Source organism: Trachurus japonicus, chromosome 7, assembly GCF_045865225.1.
Source record: "Trachurus japonicus isolate A0001 chromosome 7, Traja_1.0".
Lineage (NCBI taxonomy): Eukaryota > Metazoa > Chordata > Actinopteri > Carangiformes > Carangidae > Trachurus > Trachurus japonicus.
In genome coordinates, this window is record NC_140913.1 from 35,065,537 (window position 1) to 35,091,548 (window position 26,012).

Consider the following 26,012-nt stretch of genomic DNA (forward strand, 5'->3'; position numbering starts at 1 on the left):
TGGAAAGCGCCACATTCGGCTGCTGAGGAAGACGAGTAATACGGGGGTTTCTTTTCTTTTTTTTCCCTGAACATGGCCAGACGTTGTGTAATGGAATAAAGCTGAATGAGTCTGGTAATTACAGCAGCAGCAGCAGCAACGATGTCTGAGGAGAAGAAGAGATTTTTTTGAGATTTTACAAACACACTTTTTACTATTTACGTTTCTAACAGGTAGCTACATAGGTAGGTACACGTTGTTAAAGGAAAATGCAGATTTAGCTACGAATAAACTGAATTAATAAATCATTAATCAATAAGTGAGTCAATCACTTGAAGAGAAAACGCACAAGTTGTAGTTCATCTTTAACAACAGTGCAAAGTAAGTTTCTGCCGTATCAAAATTAAAGAAGGGGGCACATTTTCCACCTCAAACAGTGGAAATCTGACATTTCTGTTTAGTTTCATCCAGATGTTTTTATACAGATGATGAATGTATAAAATTCATGCAAAACCACTGATGCACGTTGCCTTCAGGGACAGTTTTTCATCAACAGTCTCTGTATTTCCCTCTAAAACAACTCTGTGTGGTAACGTTGTGTTATTATCTCATAGTGTGGTGAATGTGCAGCTCACAACTTGTCCACCAGAGCGTTGTGGAGTTGTTGGATTGTGTATTTGATGAGTTTGATGAGGGAAACCAAGAAATCCCATGAGCCTCCGTAGCGTAGCTCTGAGCAGCTCACGGCTCTGCTCCACCGTTCTAAAAATAGCTTGCACCGACAATTAAAGGTAACAAACCTACTGCTATGACTTTATGATAAATGACTGTGATCAGGTCTTGTCCCCAAACATGAGGTCCCCACAGTGGTGGAGTCTATGTGATCAGTATCAGTATAAACCCGCTACACATCTGGTCAACCAGCGGAACTGAAATGACCCAAGTCTGTGCATTTTTAAATCCAGATTAAAAACATTTCTGTTTTCATGTTGAGCTCTTTTAAAGAACTTTGCACTGTAAGTCATCTTAACTGTTTTAACACAAGTCAATATTACATGCTGCAGTGCAAACTCATATTTTTATTATATATATATAGATATATTATTCATTTTTCTTGCTTGGAATTGTTTGTTTAATGTTTCCAATTTTTACTATTTGGGGTTTTATTTAAATTTTTAAAAATTGCATGTTTTTATGTATTTTTTTACATTTCCAATTCTCACTGTTAAAGGGGAACTATGCAAGTCCACTCGCTATTCCTCTGTTCTGGTTACGCTCCTCTCGTCCATGTGCATCTCTTTACAAAGCCGGCGAAAAATCAATAACCGGAGCGCTGGATAACGTTACATAACATATACGATGTTACGGCGTGTGTGTTTGTGTCGCGGTGCAGCAGAGACGAGAGCTGGGACACCGGGGCGCCGACAGAGTTACTACACTGATGCTGCCAGGTTGGTTTTCAGCCGTGAGACGCAGGTGAAGATAGAAAGCCTCCGTTGTCACGGTAACTAGTCACAAGTCATGTAGTTCACCATCACAATTAGAGCGTTTTAATGAAGGTAAAAATGTAGAATAGCCACGGGAGAAATCCTGCTTAGTTCTTCTTTAAAGCAGAACTATGCAGGATTTGGGCTGTAATTATTGTGGCTCAGAGTCACTGTGATGGTTGAGTGACCTGTTATGAAGTGAATGGGGTCTAGGCCAATGCGCTCACCCCCCCCACTGGCTGAAAACCGCACTTGCAAGATCAGTCGTCCGTCTCGGTGTTACAAATCTCGTCAATGGATAGAAGTATCGCGAGAAACTGCCTTACGGCAGTACGAGATAAGACCGCAGATGACGTCATGCATGTCACGAATCGTGATTGGTTTGAGTTCGGAAAGTCGGAGGAAACCATGGAAACATGAAATGTTTACTGATGAAGTTCAGCTTGTGGCTAACGGGGAGCTAATGCTAACACAGATACACACACCATGGGTCTTTTATAAGATAATGTAATACATCATGACACACACACACACACCTTCGCGTTTTGGAACCTTTATTCCTGTGTGTGTATGTCTGTGTCTTTGTGCCTGTGTGTGGCTGTATTAGCGTTAGCGCCGTGTTAGCGTTAGCTCCGTGTTAGCATAGCGTTAGCTCCGTGTTAGCATTAGCTCCGTGTTAGCGTTAGCTCGGTGTTAGCAGGGCTTAGCAAACAGCAGTAAACACAAGCACGTGTAGGGGGGGTGGAGGAGGTGGCGGCGGCGAGTTTTTTTTTTTTTACGACAGTGACATGTGCCTACCAGAACTGTGGGGGAGCTCCGGAGAGGGAAAAAAAGAGAAACCAACGAAGGAGCGAGCTATTTCCGGCCTACCTGCATAGTTCTGCTTTAAATGTTTTATTTCAATGTAAAGCACCGAGTGGCCCCTTAGTAGGAAATCCACTATATAAATAAAGCTGCCTTGGCTTTTCCTACAACAAAACTATCTAACTACAGTCTATGTGATACAGGTATGAACAGTGTAGCCGCCTAAAGGGCAACAAATCAGACTACGACTGTCTGACCGTGTGACACTGAAAACATTAAAGCAGAAGTAAGCGATCCGGTCGTTTTCGCTAATGCTGCGTTCCAGGCAGGCTTTTGAAACCGTAAATTACAGCTTCAAGTCACGACTTACGACTTTGTAGCGTTCCAGGCAACCCACTCGTGTTTCTCTGACCTGTTTTACCTGTGAAAGTCACTATAACGGCCACTCGTAACTTCTGACCCGTGAACTCGTACCAGATCGAACTGGTACGACTTCACGGTCGGAAAAACACGAGTTACGAGTTTCCTTTAACGCACCATAACAGTCCTCGTCCCTACGTCGCCACATTCACGCGCATCCCTTGGCTGCACACACAGCCCTGCATGCCGTTCTCTCTCCTCATTGGATAAAAACTGTAGGATACGATAAATGTTTTCTCCTCGGCTCAGAGCAGAGCAGAGTGACTGACAGACCCGTGTTTCAGACCAAACACTCTATAGAAGTGATTGCTGTCGGAAGATATAACTATTTAAGACTTATATTAACACAAATATATCACTTACTTCTGCTTTAACCTGTCATCTCTCGAAGACGAAGAAGAAGAAGAATTTTCTATATAAAACTCCGTCTCACTCTCTCAGTCTCTCTGTGTCTTGGTGTGTCTGGGTGTCTGGGCTCTGAGGTGTTGTCCAACAATAACTCGGTCACTGAGTTTGTTACATAATAATATTAGTCACTCATGGAGCTGAAGCCAGAAGCCAGGTAGTTCAGCTGCAGCGACGCAGCAACACACTCCTCTGACTTCATAATATACAACAACATCTGCTGCCAGGAGTGTGTGTGTGTGTGTCTTTACTGAGCTGTTTGTTCTCTGTTATTACTTTACTACTTTTAACACCTCTACATTTACTCGACAGCTGTGGTTTGGATAATAGATGATATAAATGTAAATTAAATGTCATGTTTTTTACAGATTAAAGAGACTGAAGTTGCTCCGTCTACATCAGCTACAACACATGATGCCACAATATGAACTGAATTATGATGATTATCATCTTAAACCACCAGGAAGAACCAGTGTTTTACAGTGCAGCCGTTAGCCGTTAGCATCCCATCTGTCTTCTAAACTCAGTCGAGGCCCAAAGTGACATTTCTGACCAGGCTCCAGACTCCGCCCTAAACAGAGTGAAAGTAAAGTTTTAATCTACTTGTGCATGTGCAACCAGTTAATTTACCTTCTTTCTTTTTTCTTTCTGTGCAACTCAAAGAACCTTGTCAGTACAGGTGTCAGACCAACGTGTGTCCGAGGATCATGAATGAAAACGAAATGTGAATATTTTGCTTTGCAATTCAACTTACGCCCCTGACTTTTCTGCCACTTTGCTCCTGGTAATAAAAAGTTAGTCTGGAGTCTCTAGAAGGGACCGGTCAGTGGATTATACTGGAACAGTAATGAAATGCAGACACTGCAGCTTAAAGGACAATTCTGGGCAAATTCAACTTGGGGCTGTATGTTCCTAACATTTTAGGTCTAAAAGAAAGAAGAAGATTTTCAGTTTAATTGCTCCTGTTTTGCGGTAGTTGTGTCTGTCCCCGCATCACCACGGCAGCTTTTAGACCTAAAATGTTATGAACATACAGCCCCCAGTAGAATTTGCCTGGAATTGTCCTTTAAAGACAAACAGCAGTCACTTCTGCTTCTGCATTAATGCACCAGGACTAATAATAATAATAATATTATATATTAACTGATAAAACGTCAGCTCTTACTTCAGTATCACTATTAGTTCTTGGTGTTTTACTTGAGTCGTGTACGAGACGACTTCCTGCTCCAGGTTAAACTGAAACCACATGAAGTGACAGAACTCACACAACAACAACAACAACACTACAACAACCAGCCGTTACATCATGACCACGGTCTGCTGCTGGAAACATCCCACTTACTCAAGATCCATCTAACCCGAGACCGAGTCCAAGTCCTTCACTGTGTCCAGTCCCAGTCCTCATAATAATCAAATTATCTGGAACTTATTGAATCACATCACAGAAACCAAGGTGAGACAGAGACACAGAGACATTTAAGACGTCACTGCAGCTGTGGACTGGAAGGTCTGGAGAGAAAAGACTGAGGTTGTGTCCGAAACCCCTCCCTCATTCCCTCCTCCCTACTCACTATATAGTGAATTCAATATAGTGACTATATAGTGACTCACTGGTCAAGTAAGAAAACACTTTCAGACACTACTCCGCCGCACAGTTAATGACGTATTACGTCGCGTAATTAAAACGTTCCGACCGCGATCGTAACGGCCGGTGTAGGTACCATGGATACAACCATGGTAACGGCCGGTGTAGCATAGACCTACGGATGTACCAACATAAAAAGAGGAGTAAAGCAATATATTAAGCGGTAATATACATATATATAAGCATCAAAGATGTTCAATCAAACCCACATAGTTTGAAACAACGTTCAAAACACACACAGCCAGTGTCACAATTAAGCATAAAGTCCTCTAGCTTAATGCTAACGTATAATGTAAAACACCATAGACAGGCTAACAGAAATGAGCATCGCTATCCAGAGTCTGTGGTCAGTTTATAACGCTTGTTAGGAAATTAGCTCCGATGTTTGTTGTGGGAGTCTGTGGAAGCTGCAACCGGACAACTCTGGCAGCTGGACACATTTATTGAGGCTGCTGCACTACTGCATTTATTTGGTAGCTACACCGGTCACTACTGCATTTATTTGGTAGCTACACCGGTCACTACTGCATTTATTTGGTAGCTACACCGGTCGCTACTTCATTTATTTGGTAGCTACACCGGTCACTACTGCATTTATTTGGTAGCTACACCGGTCGCTACTGCATTTATTTGGTAGCTACACCGGTCACTACTGCATTTATTTGGTAGCTACACCGGTCGCTACTTCATTTATTTGGTAGCTACACCGGTCACTACTGCATTTATTTGGTAGCTACACCGGTCACTACTTCATTTATTTGGTAGCTACACCGGTCACTACTTCATTTATTTGGTAGCTACACCGGTCACTACTTCATTTATTTGGTAGCTACACCGGTCACTACTTCATTTATTTGGTAGCTACACCGGTCACTACTTCATTTATTTGGTAGCTACACCGGTCACTACTGCATTTATTTGGTAGCTACACCGGTCGCTACTGCATTTATTTGGTAGCTACACCGGTCACTACTGCATTTATTTGGTAGCTACACCGGTCACTACTGCATTTATTTGGTAGCTACACCGGTCACTACTTCATTTATTTGGTAGCTACACCGGTCGCTACTTCATTTATTTGGTAGCTACACCGGTCGCTACTGCATTTATTTGGTAGCTACACCGGTCGCTACTGCATTTATTTGGTAGCTACACCGGTCACTACTTCATTTATTTGGTAGCTACACCGGTCGCTCTGGGTCACTGTGGCAACGGCCATCCGTGACCACAATGCATGATGGGATATCTTGCTCCGGTTAGTGACCATCGGATGTTCACTACATGTGGCGGTGAATTGTGGGATAGATTCAGTCACTAGATAGTGAACATTAATAATCACTAAACATTCAGACACCACTACAACAACTGTTCACTAGAGAGAGAGGAGGAGGGTCAGGACACATCCTGAGACCTTGGGGATTTGTTCTCAGGACCGAAGTCCGGTCTCTACTGCGACACTAGTTTGGCTAAACGCAGTCGGGCAGAGAGCAGCAGCGTCGGAGCGTCGGAGGATGTGAAGTGCAGGTTTCTCTGTGACCTGCAGACCTGCAGACCTGCAGACCTGCACGCTGCCAGTTCAGCATCGATCTGATCGAGCTGCTGCTGCGTCTGAACGTGCAGCGACTCCGTCCGTCTCCATCCCATCAGGTCTGTGGTGTTCACGCTGCAGCAGAACTGAATCTACAGTTTGTCTAGAAACTCAGACCAGGGAGGAGACGACGGTGCTGAGAGACAGAGAAACAGAGAGACAGAGACAGAGGAGGTGAGGGCAGCTTCCTCCTCCTCTGAACCTGCTGAGCCAAACAGAGACTTGTAAATGATCCTGAGAAGATGTGATGACGGCGGAGTCGCTGAGATATCGGCCGTCGATCTGTTGGAGAGGAAACTCCTCTGTCATCACTCGGCCTCAGAGTCTCTAACTAAACCCACTGAACATAAAACACACAACCTCTAGGGTGCTGCAGAGAGGATTGTGAGTATTTCTGTCATATGCAGGGCTGCAAATAACGATTATTTTCATTATTGATTAACCTGTCGATTATTTAAACGATTAATGGATTAGTTGTTTGGTCAATAAAATGTTAATAAATATCAATATCACGTCCTCAAATGTCTTGTTTTGTCCACAAACCAAAGAGAGACTCAGTTTATTGTCATAAAGGAACAAAGAAACCAGAAATATTCACATTTAAGAAGCTGGAATCAGAGAATTTTGACTTTTTTTTCTTTAAAAAAACTACTCAAACTGATTATTAGATTATCAAAATAGTTGAAGATTAATTTAATAATCGATTATTGTACAATTTATCGATTATTTGTTGCAGCTCTAGTCATATTATCAAGCCACTGAATAATATGCAGCAGCAGAGTTCTGGTGCTTGGCCTCTTAATCTGGTAAAAGCCGTTCCCCCAAAAATACCGTTTTTAAAAGCACACACAGCTCGCACAACAACAACAACCACAACTGTTCCTGTCAGACAGAGCGACACAGTGAGACCCGACGCTGCAGGACGGTGCTGATAGTGACACTGAGCCGTGTCGACTCTCTGCTGAGTGACAGGAAGCTCCGTCAGCAGCTTCACTGGGCCGCGAGCCAGAACGATCCGGATCGACCGACCGACCGCGTCCGAGTCCGAGTCCAAGCGCCAAGCGCCAAGCGTCCACTCAAGGTCGTTGGTCAGAGAGAGAGAGAGAGAGAGGACGGGCTGAAGTGTTACTGCTACATGACGAGGAGGGACTCACACTGCAAAAACTCAACATCTTTCCAAGAATATTTGTCTTATTTCTTGTCAAAATGTCTCATTTCTAGTCAAAACTAAACTCTTTCCACTTAAAATAAGACTCATCACCTAGAAATTAACTTGTTTTTAGATCATTTTCACTTGTTTCAAACTAATTTTCAATTGAAATAAGTAGAAAAATCTGCCAGTGAAAGCAAGTGTTTTGTGTTTGTAATAAGAAAGAAAAACTTGCTCCACTATCAGATTTTTCTACTTATTTCAAGTGAAAATCTGCTTGAAAGAAGTAAAAAGTGTCTAAAAACAAGCTGCTTTTTTATGAGTCTTATTTTAAGTAGAATGAGATTTGTTTTGACTAGAAATAAGACAAATATTCTTGGTAAGAGTTTGAGTTTTTGCAGTGTGGAGATCTGAGTGTCATCACAACGAGACGATGAAGATGATTCAATATCCAACGATCCGTTTATCTGTCTGATGAGTCGATTCATTGTTGCTCTTTCAGACTTCATTTCTCTACTGAGCTCGGTTTATCTGATGAACCCGGAGGATTATTAAGTCCATTATCATCACACCAGATACAATCAAACTCACTGATTGATTGTTTTGTTGGGTTTTTTCTTTGTTCTGGTTGTTGTTTAGGCTCTAAAACTGTGAAATGAGAAAGTCGATGAGGAAGCCTGTGCATATTCTCATTTATCCAGGTCATAGTGTCGCAAAGGAGTTTTCAATCGAAAGCAACTGGACTTGGTTATTTGTCTAGAAGACGTTTCACCTTCATCCAAGAGGCTTCATCAGTTCATGTTCATCTGACCAGGCTGGGACTGGTCCAACTATCTGGTGTGGAGACCCAGTATTTAACCTCTGGGGGGGACGTTCACACCTGGGTCTCCACACCAGTTAGTTGGACCAGTCCCAGCCTGGTCAGATGCTACATGAACTGATGAAGCCTCTTGGATGAGCGGTGTCATCGTGGACATTTTTTGCTGTTTGTTGTTGGTGAATAATGAAATAGAGACTTCGCCGACCGACATTGTTTTTATTTCCTTGCAAGGAAAGGTCAGCTCCAACCCGAGTGGGTGATGGTTAGGAAAAGACCCTGAACATCAGGAAATCTGAACATTTCTACCTGAGGAAAAGCCCAGCCCTTGGGTGTGTTTACATCTTTTTTCTTTTGCTGTGGGGTCGGCCCCCGACTCAGGATGTCTTCTCACACTCTGGTCTTTCACAGGTATTGACACCGACATCCTGGAGTGTGATTAAGAGCTCTAAAATCAACGCAATTTAAAATACAAAAGGGTTTGAGTATATCATGAGAAACTTGGAATGCAATTACAAGGTTTAGACATTAAAATACACAAATGGGTAACAAACATGAGGAGATCTGATACCTTGGGAAAGCAGGGGGGTGGAGACGTCTCAAGTGATTAAAACAAAGGAATATTCAAATTTACCATTACAGAGGTGAAACGTCTTCCCAGACAAAGAACCAAGTCCAGTCGCTTTCGATTTAAAATTCCTTTGAGGAAGATGAGGAAGTGACCGGTGGTCGAAGAGCGAAACGATGATGAGACAGTTTTCATTTCATAAGAGTGAATGTGCACTTTCTGAACAGGTTCTCCATCCCATAACTACAGAGACCCAACAACACAGACACAGACACAGACTCTCAGACTTCCAGCGTCTCTGCGTCACAGAGTTTGTTTTAGTCCCAAACCACACAAGTGCTGACGTCATCAAACAACACGTCAGACTTTTCTTCCACAACAACAACGACCAGTCAGTCTCTGAACTGAACCGTCGACCCACCAGAGGCCTCAGATCCTGGACCAGACCTCAGAGACACAGTCATTAAAGGGACATTGTGTAACTTCTTCTGTTCTTGTAATGGTAAATCTTAATATTCCTTTGTTTTTAATCACTTGGGACGTTCCTACACCCGACTTTCTCAGACTTCCTTCTGCAAATGTAAATTCAAGTTCCTTTACACTTAAAGCAGAAGTAAGCAATATTTTTGTGTTAATCTAAGTCTTAAATAGTTGTATCTTCCGACAGCAATCACTTCTATAGAGTGTTTGGTCTGAAACACGGGTCTGTCAGTCACTCTGCTCTGCTCTGAGCCCAGGAGAAAACATTTATCGTATCCTACAGTTTTTATCCAATGAGGAGAGAGAACGGCATAAAGGGGCAGTCCTCTCTGTGTGTGCAGCCAAGGGATGCACCTGAATGTGGCGACATAGGGACGAGGACTGTTATGGTGCGTTCAAGGCAACTCGTATTTTTCCGACCTGTGAAGTGGTACCAGTTCGATCTGGTACGAGTTCACGGGTCAGAAGTTACGAGTGGCCGTTATAGTGACTTTCACAGGTAAAGCAGGTCGGAGAAACACGAGTGGGTTGCCTGTAACGCTACAAAGTTGTAAGTTGTGACTTGAAGCTGTAATTTACGGTTTCAAAAGCCTGCCTGGAACGCAGCATTAGCCAAAACGACCGGATCGCTTACTTCTGCTTTAACCATCTGTGACGCCCAACTTCCCACTTCCTAATTCACACTCAAACCCCTTTGTATTTTAAATTGTATCTCTTAACTCCATACCTCGGGAGGCCGGTGATGATACCTTCAAAGGTGAAGGTGTGAAAACACAATCAGGGAAGGGGCCGGCCAAAGGACACAAACACACCCCAGAAGTGGACCTTCCCTCAGCTATAAATGTTTAGGTTTTCCCATTGTCTTTGTCTTTTCTTTACCATCACCCACTTGGGTTTGAACTGACCTTTCCTTGCAAGGAAATAAAATCGTGTCGGCCGGCCAAGTCTCTATTTCATTATTCACCAACAGCAAACGGCTAAAATTTCCACGACATTCTCTATTCATGAAAATGGATTATTTGGTTCTTCAGTCTGTTTTTCATTAACCAGTAATCCCCCCCATCAACAAAGTGAAGTGTTCCTTTCAGCTCTGAATGAGCCGTTCATATCATTCATATCTCTATGGAGCGGGTAAGCTCGGTGCTGCTGCCATGTGGTGTCTCCGCGGTAACGCAGTGAGGAGGAAATGAGCAGCTACACTGATGCTGCATTCACCTGCAGTCGGGCAGACGGCCGTCGCTAACAAACCAGACGTCATTTTAGTCACAGAAGTCCAGAGAAAGACGGTAAAACAATACCACATCGCCATGACAACATATCGTCACGTGTATTATTGTTTTGCCTCGTGCTGACGGACCACTTGTTTACATAGAGGCTTGTTTATGCCGTTACGTGCAGCGGCTGTCGTCCGTCTGCCGTCTGCCCAATTTCACCTGAATGCAGCATGAAAAATACGATTGAGTTGCTGGTGATATACAACCAAAACGCTAGATGGGAGGAATTCCTACACAATGTACCTTTAAAGGGTTAGTTGACGATTAAAATCCATACAAATAGCCTAATAATTGCGATTAACAAGTTTAATCGTCTTTTTCTGATCATTTTATGCCACTATTATAGAGATTATATAGAGGCGCAGTGTGATGATGTCATTAAAAGAGGACCAGTCAAACTCAGACTGTTGAAATCTGACATTTCTGTTGGTTTCATCCAGATGTTTTTATAAATACAGATGAGTTGAAACCAGTTTAACCTTTATGATAAATGACTGTGACCAGGCAGTGATGTCATAACTGTGACAGGCCTATCATCTTTCTGTCCCTCTGCTGCTGCGTTCCTATTGGCTGTCAGACCTGTCTGTGTCTCCACTGACTGGTCCAGTTTCATAATCATAATCATACTGTTCTAATTAGAGATTCCCCGTCTGCCGAACGCCTTTCAAACGTCTTTAAAACCTCCACGTCCACGGTTTGTAGCAGCTGCATGGGTGATGATCCCTCCTCTGTTGCTCACCCTGAGCTTTCTCCTGGTTTTCCCTGTTAAAAGGGTTTTCCATGGAGTTTTTCCTCAGTGGATGTGAGGGTCTAAGGACAGAGGATGTTGTTATGATGGGATGTGAAGCCCTTTGAGACAAACTGGTGGTAAAAACAGGCTATACTAATAAAATTGCCTTGCCTGTTGAACTCATCTCAGTCGTACGTTCATCACCATCACATCACATCACCAGATCAGATCAGATTCAGTTTCTCATCAGTGTGAACAAACAAACCAAACCAGATGTTCTCACACCTGAACGTAGACTTAGATCTGATTCAGAGTCTGTGATGAACATGAGAGGAGATGAAGAGTTCCTCTGTCTGTCACTGAGACGTTACTGTTGTCATCCAGCTCGTTTCTGTTCAGTCTGAGGCTGAAACACACTGGGAACGGCGTGTTCCCAGTGTACAACGTGTGTCGCGCGACACCCGCAGCAGCTCGCGCCCATTCAGTCAATGGAAGCTCCTTAGCTCCTGGTGGCGTGGCTACGCGGCGCTCTAACAGGTAGAAAACTACAGAGAGCTGTGTATAAAACGAATATATTACGTTTAAAAGTGATTAAAATAAATGTCTCATGTACCAGAGGCAAAGCCAGTAGCAGTGCAACATTATGGGGTTTGTTTTTTTTACATTGTGGATCCATGATCGTGTAGTTAAACAGTTAATTGATACCATTTAATATAGTCTGCACTTGCAAACCTACATAGTCATAGATTACCTGTGAAAAAGGTTCTGTCAATCCATTTTAACAGGAAGGATGTAAAAATGTGTTGGGATACATAAAGTCACTCATTTACTGCAGCTTGACAAGGTGAAGCTGAAGCTGCAACAACAAACACAGTGAAGCCGTGTCGCATCGCATCGCGTCCGTGCCTGGTGTGGCAGTTAAAAAACTCCGCTCCGCCCCGCTCACGTATCGCTTCGCGGCCGTTCCCAGTGTATTCCTGGTGTGACTATGCACATGTGGAAGTTTAGGAGCTGCTATGTGAGTTAAAGCAGCAGTCAGTGATCCGGTGGTTTTGTCTAACTTCCTGTCAGCAGATGGAGTTAGCAGCCCCCGCCCTCGCCCCTACGTCACCACATTCACGCGCATCCCTTGGCTGCACACACAGAGAGGACTGCCCCTTTATGCCGTTCTCTCTCCTCATTGGATAAAGGTTGTAGGATACAAGGAAAGTTTTCTCCTGGGCTCAGAGCAGAGCAGAGGGACTGACAGACCCGTGTTTCAGACCAAACACTCTATAGAAGTGATTGCTGTCGGAAGATACAACTATTTAAGACTTAGATTAACACAAACATTCACCTGACTTCTGCTTTAACTACTAAACTATAAACCTAAACTCCCTGACGACACCACAGACCTGATGGAGCTGCTGACGACTAGTGAACTGGAGTTCCCTTTAACGGGAGTAACAACCCTGTTGATCATTCACAGACACAGAAAAAACCTCCTCATTGTAGCTTCACAGCTTCATGCAGGTTATTTATATGAACTCTACATGTTTAGAGTTTCTAATGGATGGAAAATGAAAATATTCCTCCCATGTCGGTATGACCGGAGGCTCAGATACCTGTCTGTGTGTCTGCTCAGGTAACAGGTCTGAGACTTTAAAGAGGCCTGGTTGGGGTGTGAGATGGGAACATACGGTCGGTGTGGTGGTTGAGCTGCAGAGGGGGGAAGATGAAGATGAAGATGGCCTTTGGTTTGTTTTGCACATCATTTGAATCAATTATTTAGGATGTCATGTGTCAGAGCACATAGAGGTCTATAGTCTAGTCTAGTAACACACAGCCTCAACGTGTCAGTAAGCAGAACTCATTCAATATAATAAAGGGAATAAGCTGATTAGAAACGAAGGCTGATGATGATGATGATGATGATCGATCACCAATAGCCTGCTGTCTGTCTGTCTGTGCTTTATACCGAGGAAACGATCCCCGCGTGCTCGCTGCTGCAGCGCTGAGCGGAGATCTGCCCATGCAGCAGCTGCAGGAGCGGATTCATATTCCGGAGGTTTGTGCAGCGACGAAGCAGCATCATGCACAGCAGGGGAAAAGAAGCATGCACGACCGAGACCGAAACACACACACACACACATACACACACAGGGAGAGAGGGAGCTCCACGCTGGAGCATCGTGCCATGCAGAGAGAGAGAAGGAGAGAAGGAGAGCCGTGCATCCTCCTCCTCCTCCTCCATTTTCATCCCTGTACCTTCTGGGAGGTGAAGGACTGGGTCCAGTGGTACAGCACCAGCCGGTCTCTGCTGAAGGGTCTGGTCTCCCTGGTCTCCCTGGTCTCCGGCTCCTCTCCTCCGCCGACGCCGCTGCAGCAGCTCTTCTCCTCCGCGTCGTCTCCCCCCGGCGCCGCCGCTTTGCCCCCGTCCTCCTCCATGGCGGAGATGGGCCACCAGCTGCAGTTGGTGGGAGTAACATGGTTGGAAGACGCCGCCATGACAGAGCGCTTTGTGCGTGTGTGTGTGTGTGTGTGGAGGAGGGAAGGAGGAGGGAAGGAGGAGGAGGAGAGAGGAGGGAGAGAGAGAGAGAGTGTGTGGTGTGATGTGTGTGTGTGTGTGTTTCAGCAGCTCCGGCGCAGCGGCAGCAGCATCGTCAGAGCTCGGACAGCTCCGGTGCTGAAACCCGCTTCACTTCGGAAAACAGATGTAAAAAAAACCCCCCATCAACCTATCAGCTGATCCACATGTAAACAGTCTGCTGCATTTACGGTGAAACCAGTGTGAGGCCGCGCGCGCGTGTGTGTGTGTGTTTGTGTGTGTGTGTGTTACATCACAGGATGATGATGATGATGGTGATGAGACGCACAAACATGCGCGGTAGAGGAAGGTCACCGGCTCCTGTAAGGACACGAGGGCTGTGGCCTGCAGGACGGAGACACGGTGTGATTGATTGATAGATATCTTTATTTCGATCATGTAAAAGACAATGTAAAAAAATAAAAAAGATGAAATAATAAGGAAATAAGTGAACAGCAAAAATGTATAGGCTACACAAAAAAAGTAACATGTTTAGTTAGTTAGTTAGTTTTATTTGTCCACGATGTGGAGATTTGTTTTTGGTCTCATAAAAAACAACAAGGCAAGACAATAACAACAACAACAAGCAGGACAACAACAAAAACATCAACAACACTTACACACAGACATCTTCATGGCAAAAGCAGGACAGCAGTGGCAGTTACATTACAACACATCATCGCATCAGCGCATCAACGGGGCATGGTGTTCAGTGCCCCAATTGCATTAGGAATAAAGGAATTTTTAAAAATATTACGATTTGCCCTTGGTACTTTATAACGTCTACCAGAGGGAAGAAGTTCAAACTCCCTATTGAGAGGATGAGAGGGATCATTTGCTATTTTGACAGCTTTTTTCCTTAGCACTTCCTCGTAAATACAACTTAATTGTTTCTGTCTTGTCCCTATGATTTTTGAGGCAAGGTTTACTATTCTCTGCAGCTTGCTTCTTCCTTTAATATTTAGATTACCGTACCACATTGCCATGTTAAAAGTTAGAATGCCCTCTATCAGGTTCTTATAAACTGTTTCCATAATGTGCTTACTCACTCTAAAGGAGTTGAGCTTGCGCAGTAGATGGAGACGTTGGTTACAGGTTTTAAAAATATGGTCTGTATTTTCACTGAAATTTAGGTTACAATCAATATATGTACCTAGATATTTGAACTTGTCTACTACCTCTACAATTTGTCCCCTAATTATAAGGGGCTGCACAGGGTCCTTCTCATGAAAGACAAGTTCCTGAGTTTTTGTTACATTGATCTCTAAGGAACTTTCATCTCATAAGCAACGCAGTTTACATGAGCGAAAAGGAGTAGGAAGAAGTATAAACTTATCTAATCCTACCCCTATTATTTATTTATTACAGTTATTACAACTAACTAACTAACAACAACAAAAACAACAACACAATAGATGTAGCCTATAACAGGACAGACACACAGCGGCTTCATGAAGAGGTTTGGGCGCCACTGGTTGAATAGGGTAAAAACATTTAAACTAACAGATTTCACCATGAAACTTCCCAAGTTTATCACTCACATTAAGACAAATGTTTTTTTGTATTACAAGTTTTGTCAAATTTTTATGTTTAAATATGTAAATGAGGCAATACAATTATTAAATATGCGCTAATTTGCATATATTTCCAGAACAGAAATATGAATAATAGATAAAGCCACTTTCAAAATTCTTGTTTTATTTTGTTGACATATTAGAGTCAGAAGTTTTTACAGAGAAGGATTGTGGATATCTCTTTTTACCACTCTGTAAATGAGAAAATACTGTCACCAGCCCTAAAAAAAAAATCTAATTTCGCCCTGTTTTTAGTAATAAAATGTTGTATAAATGAGGCTGTGAATGATATATCAACAATCCCCTCTGTAAAAACCTTCAGAATATAGAAAGGGATCAAAGTGGAAGGTTTGGTGTCTGGAAGTGCTGCTGAAGTGGAGATTTCTAGCTCAGAGTCTGAGTCTGAAAAACTCTTTCTGAGAAAACGGCCTTTAAAGACTTGGACTGTAAAATTACAGAGATTGTTAATGTCAATCCTACTTTTACGATACGGAGGAAATTATAATTTTTGGAGCCACATCATTGTTCAGGAGAGAGAGAGCTTTACAATGATACCTGACATGACATGGGTCAGACTAACTTTTGGTGAATTTAGGAGAAATCTACCACAAAAGAGAAAAAAATGAAGTAAAATAAAAACCTTAATGAAGATTTTCTCCCATTTCGTTTGACTTTTCTGAAAGAACACACGTTAAGGAAGAAAAATAGCCAAAAATCTCAAAATTGTTGTTTTAGCTCCAAAAACACATAATTTCTATGGGGCTCTATGGTTTTAGGGCTGGTGACAGTATTTTCTCATCTACAGAGTGATAAAAAGAGATATCCACAATCCTCCTCTGTAAAAACTAAAGACTCTAATATGTCAACAAAATAAAACAAAGTGGCTTTATCCATTGTTCAGATTTCAGTTCTGGAACTTAGCGCATATTTCATTAGATATTGCCTCATTTACATATTTAAACATAAAATTTGACAAAACTTGTAATACAAAAAAATATTTGTCTTAATGTGAGTGATAAACTTGGGAAGTTTCATGGTGAAATCTGTTGGTTAAATATTTTACCTTAAAATACATTAAAAAACCCATTGGCGGAGGTGGCGGTTTGTCCAGGGAAGGGTCATGGATGTTGGATGTTGTAAAAACTCATTACGGGTCCAAAAATTTTTACTTCTATACTGTGACAAATCAAAGCTTTTTCTATGATAGCTGAAAGTCTTATGAACATTAAAAAAAAAGAAAACAACAGCAATTATGTCCTGAAGAAGCTGCACAATTTGAATAATAATAATTGTTGAAGTAGCACAAAGTAGGACTAGTTAGGATGCAAAAAATGTGAGATGTGATAGTAATAATAAAGAAAGATGGCCGACATGAAGAACAATAGCTTTCAGCATTCACCCTAATTCTTGTAGTTGGTAACATTGTCATTGTGCAGCTGTTGGTCCCAGCTTGATGCAGGCTGCCAGGTAAACACAGGTGTAATACCAGACTCAGCCAGCAGGTGTCAGTGTAATCAAGCAAGATCCAGAGGTGAGACACACAAACACACACATCACATGTCAAGTCATTTCAACATTTAAAAACCAGACTGGATGTATGTTGCAGATATCTGTAATTCAGTTTTGCCTCGTCAGTAAGAACATTTCAGATCCACAACTACATTCTTCCTAGGACAAATGACATCACTTTTGCCATTCATGTGTATGGGGTTTGTCATCACAGATATCTACAATTCATTTGCAGATATCCACTATGTGAATTACAGATATCTGTGACTGAATTATGAATAGTAGTAATTCCAGTTTGAGATATCTACAATTTGATTCTGACTAGTCATAAAGATAAAGATATCTTTAATTCACTTCAATGAAAGATATCTACATGTCCCTTTTCAAGTTTTGACTAGGTGAAATGATGCTGTAGTTATCTGTAACTGGAATTTTAACTAGTCAAAATGATGTTGTAGATATCTCAAACTGGAATTAGGAACACTCATAAATTAATTGTAGATATCTATTGTCAAGTTATAGATATCTTGAACTGAATTTTGATTAGAGATATCTGAAATCTGCAACTTTCATTCCACCTAGTCAGAATGTAATTACAGATATCTTGGATTCATCTGTAATTCAGTTGTGCCTATAGTCAAAACTGAATTACAGATATCTCTATATGTCCTTTCCACTAGTCACAATTACGTTACGGATATCTTGAATGAAAAATCCAACTATTCAAATTGCAATTACGTCTAGTCAGAAAGACGTTGTTGATATCTACGATGTTAATTCCTTATAGTCAAATTTAGCTTTTAAATGTTAAATCTGCTTGCCATGGTTGTGGTGAGGGGCTGGTGAGTGGTGACATCATCATCATCTAGATTAGCAGTCAGATGACGTCAGGGTAACATTCACAGTGTGATGGTTTACACTTGATGTTTTTAATATGTCGTGTCGGGGCTGCCACTTTTCTTGAGAAAAAATAAGATCAACTTACAGAATTAAGTAAAACGGGACCTCTGCATAATAAAATATCAAACACAATACTTGATGAGAGGGAGGAGAGAAGAAGAGAGAGAGGTGTTTGGAGGAAGGACTCTTCTCTTTTCTGAGGGTCATTTAGAGAAGTGATGAGTTCCTGATTCACCAGAGAAGAAGGAAGAAGCAGCGTGAAACCATCAGAGCCTCCGACATGAAAGTCCATCACACTCTGATCTGCCTCTTTCTCTGTGAGTTCACTCTCTCTCTGTTTTCTGTCGTTCATCAGTCAGATTCTCATCAGGTCTCAGTTTAACAGTGGACTCAGTTTATTCTTCTCTGTCCTTCATGTTTGTTTCTGTGTGTTCTACGTGTTCTGTCCGTTTATACATTTGTCTTTGTTCTGTTTTTTTTTTAAAGTATATTTTTGGGGCTTTTTTGCCTTTAATGGACAGGAGAGTTGAGAGAGATAGGAAATAGGAGGCAGATAGGGGAAATGACACGCAGAACCGTGGTCGCCTGCAGTGAGGACTAGAGCCTCAACACATGGGCGGGTGCTCTACCAACTGAGCTAAACACCGCCCCACTTTTGGTTCTGTTTTAATTCAGCTGCCAACTGAGACACTTGTGGTCACAACACAGGAAACTGTGTTGGTTAGTTTCTGTGACAGATCAAATGTAGACAAACATGTTCAATGTTCATCTAATCTAACAAACTCAGTTCTTTGTCTTTTTACAAGTTTCCCACATCATCAACTTTAATTAAAACCTGAAGCTTCTGAACCAGATTCAAACTGTGACTGTGGTGAAAGTGAGAAGCTCCCACTGTGACTGTGAAGCAGAATAATTATCATCAGTGAATATGAACTGAATGTTCATCTTTTCTACAGGGCTGCAGGATGGAAACACTGGACTCACTGATGCAGAGCCGCTCGTTACAGGAACTGTAGGAGAAAACATCACAGTTAAATGTTCATTCTTGTTGCATGGGGAGAAGAAGCTCTTCTGTAGGAACGAATGTGAAGGAGACGACAAGCTCATTGAAACAGAAGAAGACAACTATCAGAGCGGCAGATACAGGATTAAATATGACAGAGCTTTGATAGGAAGAAACACTCTGTCTGTGAGCATCACAGACCTGATCAAGTCTGACTCAGGACGGTACAGGTGTGGTTTGAAAGAACGTAATGTGGACGATGGATATGTAGACTTTAACCTCACAGTCACTGAAGGTGAGTTTCTCCTGAAAGTCTTTGAGATGTTCCTTCACGTGTCTCCACAGCTTCGTCTGTTTCTAAAAACCTGACGTGTTAAAAAGTTTGTGCTGCTGATTTTCATGAGTGTGAACATAAAGACTCAGTAGAAGAAGCAGTTAGTCACATGCTGACACAGTTTAATGTGAATGTTAATGGAGCAGCTGGTCACCAGGATGTATTGATCTGACTGTCTGATGGTTTGTTCACAGCTCCAAAACCTCCAAGACCAAACCTGACTCCAAAACCTCCAGGACCAAACCTGACTCCAACACCTTTGTCCACATCTCTCCCACCAGCAGCTTCACCACAAACTGCAGGAAGCTCCGCCCCTTCATCAACTGCAGGTTCAGGTGTGTTTCACATTTAAATAAGTTCATCAGATATGTAAAGAGTGATCTCATATTCACCACTTCTCTGTTTTATCCTAAAGAAAATTCAACTTAAATGAGAATCCATCTTTTTTCCCCCCTCCTCCTCCTCTGGTGTCCGGTCCAGGTTACTTCCTGTATGTGGTTGTGTGTGTCTCTGTGCTGGTTGTGGTCGTCCTGTTGGCTGTTGTTGTTCTGCTGCTGCTCTACAACCAGAAGATGAAGGACTGTTGTGGTGAGTTACCTTCCAACTGTCTCTGCACCTTTCAATGAAAACTAATGTGAACAATGAAAACATGAAATCTGTTCCACAGGTTCAAGGTGGAGAGGAAACACGGACCACACCAACATGGAGGTGAATTCCTCTAGAATGTCTCTGTTTACTCTCACTGTGACTTCTGTCTCTGACAAGACAAATACATGAAATAATGAAAAACAGCCACAGCTGGAACAAAATGCTGCACACTGAATGTAATAGAATGTAAGACATAAAACATAAAAACAATATTTAAAAAATGACAATGTTAAAACAATAAAAACAATAAAGCACTAAAACAAGAGCAGAGTTTCATGCTGGGTTGAAAGTTTTAAGACGAGTTTCATCTTCACATGAATATCCACTAATCAGTATTTCCTAGTAAAATGTTTGTCCATGAGTTTTCCTGAACAGTTGTGGACAGTGAACAGTTTCACAGTTTCACAGTGTTGGGGTCTTGGACCTTTATTCTTAGTATTTTATTTATAGCACTAAATACTAAGAACCATCATGAACCACAGTCATAGATGTCATTTCTCTTCTCTGTGTTCACGACCAGATGATTCAGACGCTCCAAACCCACAACTTCTGCTTCACATGTCTGTTCTCTTTTTGTTATAGTTCTTTTTTACCATGAGGTCAATAAAGTTGTTGTTTCCTTTTCCTTCAGTGCATCGACTATGAGAACGTGTCTCCAGCCTCCACATGTGAAGACTCCACCTACCAGAGCCTGGATCCAGCCTCCAGGGACCAGGACCAGATCTACTCCACAATCACTCACACAAACTCTCAGTAAACCAGACACTGTCTGGGTTTAGACCAGGACTGGGTCACTGTTTATGACCATGGTAAGATTTTATTTTTTGTTTTGTATAATATTCTTAATGTTCAGGGTCTTTTATTTTGTAAACTTGTTGCCATAACAGCGAGTCAGTAGAATACCATGAGAGGAGACAACAGGAAGCTGAGAACAGATGGAGAGACGTTATAAGAGATATTGTTGTGGATGAAGTGAATCATGGGAACAAGGTGTGTGTTGTTGTGTGTTTTATTGTGTTTCGTTATATTTCTGGTAAAAGTTGCTGTTGATCAACAAACGATAAGAAGTACCAGTTAAAATCTCAGATTGTAAAATGTTGAAGTCTTCTTTTTGCTTTGATGTGCAGAAATGTTTTTAATTAGGATTAGTTAATTCATGTTACATAACCTCACATTACACAACTGAACCTGTTGCTTGTATCATTCCAGTGTTATTTTGTTCTGTATGGTGAGATTAAGAGCCACAGCTGAATCTGACTGAACATGAAATACTGCTCCACCATCTACTTGTATCATTCCAGTTGCTGTTGTTTTATCAGATCTTTTCTACATGATTTCTAGATTAAAACTCTGTTTAACTGTGTTTTTCTGACTCATTATGAACTATGTGTAAAAACAGAAGCATCACAGTTGATGCAGCAGCTTCTCGTCTCTTCCTGGATCTAAAATAACATTAGAGCCTCTCTGGCGCCATCTAGTGCTCAGACTGCAGCACGGTGGACAACATGAGCCTCAAAACACAGAAACACTGAGAATTCGCTTCAGCTTGATGATGTCATTTATAGGAAAAACGAACTGAAACTCCAACAATGACAGAAATAATAATGATCAGTGCTGCTGCACATGGACAGGAAGTCTGATGTGACAGATATTAGTTTACAACTGTTTGATAATTTGACTAAAACGGTCTCAGCACAAGGTCCAGAGAGTCCAAGTGATCGCTCCATCTCCTCAACACATGGAGACGCTGCACTGGTGGGAAGTTTCCATCATCTCTGATCAAATACAGAAAACACTTTTCATCGTGTTTTGAGATGAGCACAAAGTAAAATGAATTGTTTTTAGTTTAGGCAAGGCAAGGCAATTTTATTTGTATAGCCCGTTTTTACAAACAGTTTGTCTCAAAGGGCTTTACATAGCATCATAACAACATCCTCTGTCCTTAGACCCTCACATCGACTGAGGAAAAACTCCATGGAAAACCCTTTTAACAGGGAAAACCAGGAGGGATCCCTCACCCAGGATGGCCAGACATGCAATAGATGTTGTGAGAGGAGAGGAGAGGAGGAGAAAGTAGAGGGCTCCATGTAACCAGATGTGTCCCCAGCAGTCTAAGCCTATAGCAGCATAGCTATAAAATGGTTCAGAGCTACCTGAACCAGCCCTAACTAAAAGCCCTGTCATAAAGGAAGGTCTTAAGTCTAGACTTAAATGTAGTTAGAGTGTCTGCCTCTTTGACCCATGGAGAGAGCTGGTTCCACAGTAAAGGAGCCTGGTAACTGAAGGCTCTACCTCCCAGTGGCCCTCATTTATCAAACTTGCGCAGGATCTGGTGAAGATTCTGGTGTAAATATCAGTGTACGCCAAGTGTCACGTGTGATTTACTAAAAGTGTGTACGCTGCTGATTTCGGCGTAGAACCGGCGTGGTGGTGATAAATCCGGCGGCTGAAAACGAGCGTCATTTAAATGTCACGCCCCGATATATTCCTGCTTTAGAGGCGTCGCCCTGCCCCTTACACGACATGGAGACACGGAAGACGGCCAAGAAGAGGGACTTTACTGGCGTTACCGCGTTGAACAGGGAGAGGGCGGCAACATTAAATATCTGGACATTGATAGACTGATAGTTTTTGTGATAAAGCGTCATCCCGGTGGATGGAGGCTGCAGACGCACGTGTCACCGACCACGTCAGGAAACCCAGCGACCTCATGAAATGCTCCTGCAGTTTACTAAACACAAGTGACTGAGGAGAAATCATAGGCATATTACTGCTGCAAACGCGACTTTATGACCATCAGCACCGCTGGCATGGTTCGGCTGATGGAGGGATGTGAAACACCGGCTCGATCTCCCGCTGACAGGTCCCGGTGACGGGAAAAAAAAAACAAAAACACTCCGCCGCGAGATCAGCTGCACCTGGACAGGCAGCTATGGTTTAATAATCATTCTGACACAGCAGCACTCGTTTCTGCATGTTATACGCTGGTTCCAAATGTGCGTACACCTGGTCAGAGCTGGCGTGAGATTTGTCCGTACCGTACGCTCACGCTCAGATTGATGCCGATCCTTGCGGTGAATTTGGTGTACACCCATTTTTTTGGTGTACGCAAGTTTCATAAATGAGGGCCAGTCTGTTTCTAGAGATACTGGCCCTCATTTATCAAACTTGCGCAGGATCTGGTGTAGATTCTGGTGTAAATATCAGTGTACGGCAAGTGTCACGTGTGATTTACTAAAAGTGTGTACGCTGCTGATTTCGGCGTAGAACCGGCGTGGTGGTGATAAATCCGGCGACTGAAAACGAGCGTCATTTAAATGTCACGCCCCGATATATTCCTGCTTTAGAGGCGTCGCCCTGCCCCTTTTACGACATGGAGACACGGAAGACGGCCAAGAAGAGGGACTTTACTGGCGTTACCGCGTTGAACAGGGAGAGGGCGGCAACATTAAATATCTGGACATTGATAGATTGATAGTTTTTGTGATTGATAAGCGTCATCCCGGTGGATGGAGGCTGCAGACGCACGTGTCACCGACCACGTCAGGAAACCCAGCGATCTCATGAAATGCTCCTGCAGTTTACTAAACACAAGTGACTGAGGAGAAATCATAGGCATATTACTGCTGCGAACGCGACTTTATGACCATCAGCACCGGTGGCATGGTTCGGCTGATGGAGGGATGTGAAACACCGGCCCGATCTCCCGCTGACAGGTCCCGGTGATGGGAAAAAAAGGAAAAGAAAAACACTCCGCCGAGATCAGCTGGACCTGGACAGGTAGCGGAGCCCCCCCCCGCCGGCTCCGGTGTCCGGCAGAGAGAGAGACTGAGGAGCCGTCCGGTCATGCTCTGGTGTTGCAGATGTTGGAAGTTTGTGTGTGTGATCTACAATAACAGGTCTGTCTGTCATTGACTGTTTCTGTTTACACAGCTGATTAACGAACATCTGTCACATCATGGTTTTTAATTCATCTCAGTTGCCCAAAATAAAACTCTAGTTATATTTTCAACACAGACTTGGTTTTATCGTTTCTTTTTTTTTTTGGCTACTTTTTATATTTTTATCAATATAAACAACAACAACATGTGGTCCACATCGCTGCGTTATTAGACTATGGTTTAATAATCGTTCTGACACAGCAGCACTCCTTCCTGCATGTTCTACGCTGGTTCCAAATGTGCGTACACCTGGTCAGAGCTGGCGTGAGATTTGTGCGTACCGTACGCTCACGCTCAGATTAATAAATGCCGATCCTTGCGGTGAATTTGGTGTACACCCATTTTTTTGGTGTACGCAAGTTTAATAAATGAGGGCCACTGGGAGTCACTAACAGACCTGCATTCTGGGAGCAGAGTGCTCTGGTAGGACAGTAAGGAATGATGAGTTCTTTCAGATAGGTTGGAGCTTTATCATTAAGAGCCTTATTAGTCAGCAGAAGGATTTTGAAGTCTATTCTAAATCCTACAGGAAGCCAGTGGAGAGAAGCTAAAGTGGGAGAGATGTGCTCTCTCTTCCTAACTCCTGTCAAAACCCTTGCTGCGGCATTCTGGACCAGCTGGAGACTCTCAGAGAGTTTTTCGGACATCCTGACAGGAGAGAGTTGCAGTCTAATAAATAAATAAAGATAAATGCATGCACCAGTTTCTCAGCATCACTCTGGGAGAGGATATTCCTAATCTTAGCGATACTGCACAGATGGAAGAAGGCGGTCCTAGTCACATGTTTTATGTGGGAGCTGAAGGAAAGGTCCTGGTCAAAAATGACTCCAAGGTTCCTTGCAGTTGTACTCGGGGTCAGGGTGATGCCATCTAGAGTAGCGATCTGATTAGAGAACGAGTCCCTGAGATGTTTAGGTCCAAACACGATGACCTCAGTTTTATCTGAATTCAGTAGCAAGAAGTTAGAGGACATCCAGGATCTAATGTCTTTCAGACAGTCTTGCAGATTGATGAGGCGGCTTCTGTCATCTGGCTCCATGGACAAGTAGAGTTGCGTATCATCTGCATAACAGTGAAAATTGATTGAGTGCTTCCGGATGATGTCACCTAATGGGAGCATGTAAAGAATGAAGAGAATTGGCCCTAAGACTGAACCCTGTGGTACACCATACGTAACTCTGCTGTACTCTGAATGGTCGTTATTAACATTAACAAATTGAAACCTTTCAGATAAGTATTACTTAAACCATTTTAGGGCAGGTCCTTTAATCCCAATTTCATGGTCCAGTCTCTGCAGCAGGATGCTGTGGTCGATGGTGTCGAATGCAGTGTCTCCCATCGTGGCTAACCTCTACATGGAGGAGGTGGAGGAGCGAGCTCAGCCACTGGTTCCGACCTGTGGATTACACATGGGTAAAGATCAAAACCCAAGAAGTGGAGGCCTTCACCCAACACATACATTCAGTGGACAAGAACATCCAGTTCACCAGGGAGGACACCAAGGACAACAGGTTGCCCTTCCTGGATTGTGCTGTGTCCCTAAACAAGGATGGCAACCTCAGCATTGAGGTTTACCGGAAGCCCACTCACACAGACCAGTACCTTTTGTTTGATTCCCACCACCTGCTGGAGCACCAACTGGGGGTTATTCGAACCCTACAACACCGGGCCCAGGAGGTTCCCTCCAGTGCAGATGGAAAACAGAAGGAACTAACACACATCAAGACAGCGCTCCAAACCTGTGGTTACCCGAAGTGGACCTTTGTCAAATCATTAAAGAGACGCCACAAAGGAACACCTGAGGCAGAAAAGGAAAACAGGAAGAACATTGTCATTCCATACGTGGCAGGTCTGTCTGAGAAATTCAGGAGGATCTTCCACAAGCACAATATCCGGGTCAATTTCAAACTGGGCCAGACCCTAAGACAGAGACTGGTCCACCCCAAGGACAAAACACCCAGGCACGGGGCGTCGCGTGGCGTAGTGGTTAGAGCGGGCGCCCCATGTATAGAGGCACAGTCCTCGCTGCGGTCGGCCCCGGTTCGAGTCCCGTGTCGGGCGCCATTTGCTGCATGTTATCCCCCCTCTCTCTGCCTCCCCATTTCCTGTTTGTCTCAACTGTACTATCTATAAAGGCATAAAAGCCCAAAAAATATACTTTAAAAAAAAAAAACACCCAGGCACAAACTC

The 26,012-nt window shown here is 43.0% G+C and overlaps 1 protein-coding gene and 1 pseudogene across 2 annotated transcripts in view; one reads left to right on the top strand and one right to left on the bottom strand.

Annotated features, from left to right (window-relative positions):
- gdap1l1 (ganglioside induced differentiation associated protein 1-like 1) overlaps nt 1–13,834 on the bottom strand; it is a 32,873-nt gene extending 19,039 nt beyond the window's left edge. The window contains exon 1 of the mRNA XM_085783028.1: nt 13,595–13,834. Coding sequence (XP_085639154.1) covers nt 13,595–13,834 — 240 coding nt within the window. The remainder of the gene's footprint in view (nt 1–13,594) is intronic.
- LOC146985221 (P2Y purinoceptor 1-like) overlaps nt 1–16,272 on the top strand; it is a 254,253-nt pseudogene extending 237,981 nt beyond the window's left edge. Inside the window, exons 2-3 of the transcript XR_015036226.1 lie at nt 15,868–15,933; nt 16,264–16,272. The product of XR_015036226.1 is annotated as a P2Y purinoceptor 1-like (transcript). The remainder of the gene's footprint in view (nt 1–15,867; nt 15,934–16,263) is intronic.
- The last annotated feature ends 9,740 nt before the right edge of the window (nt 16,273–26,012 follow it).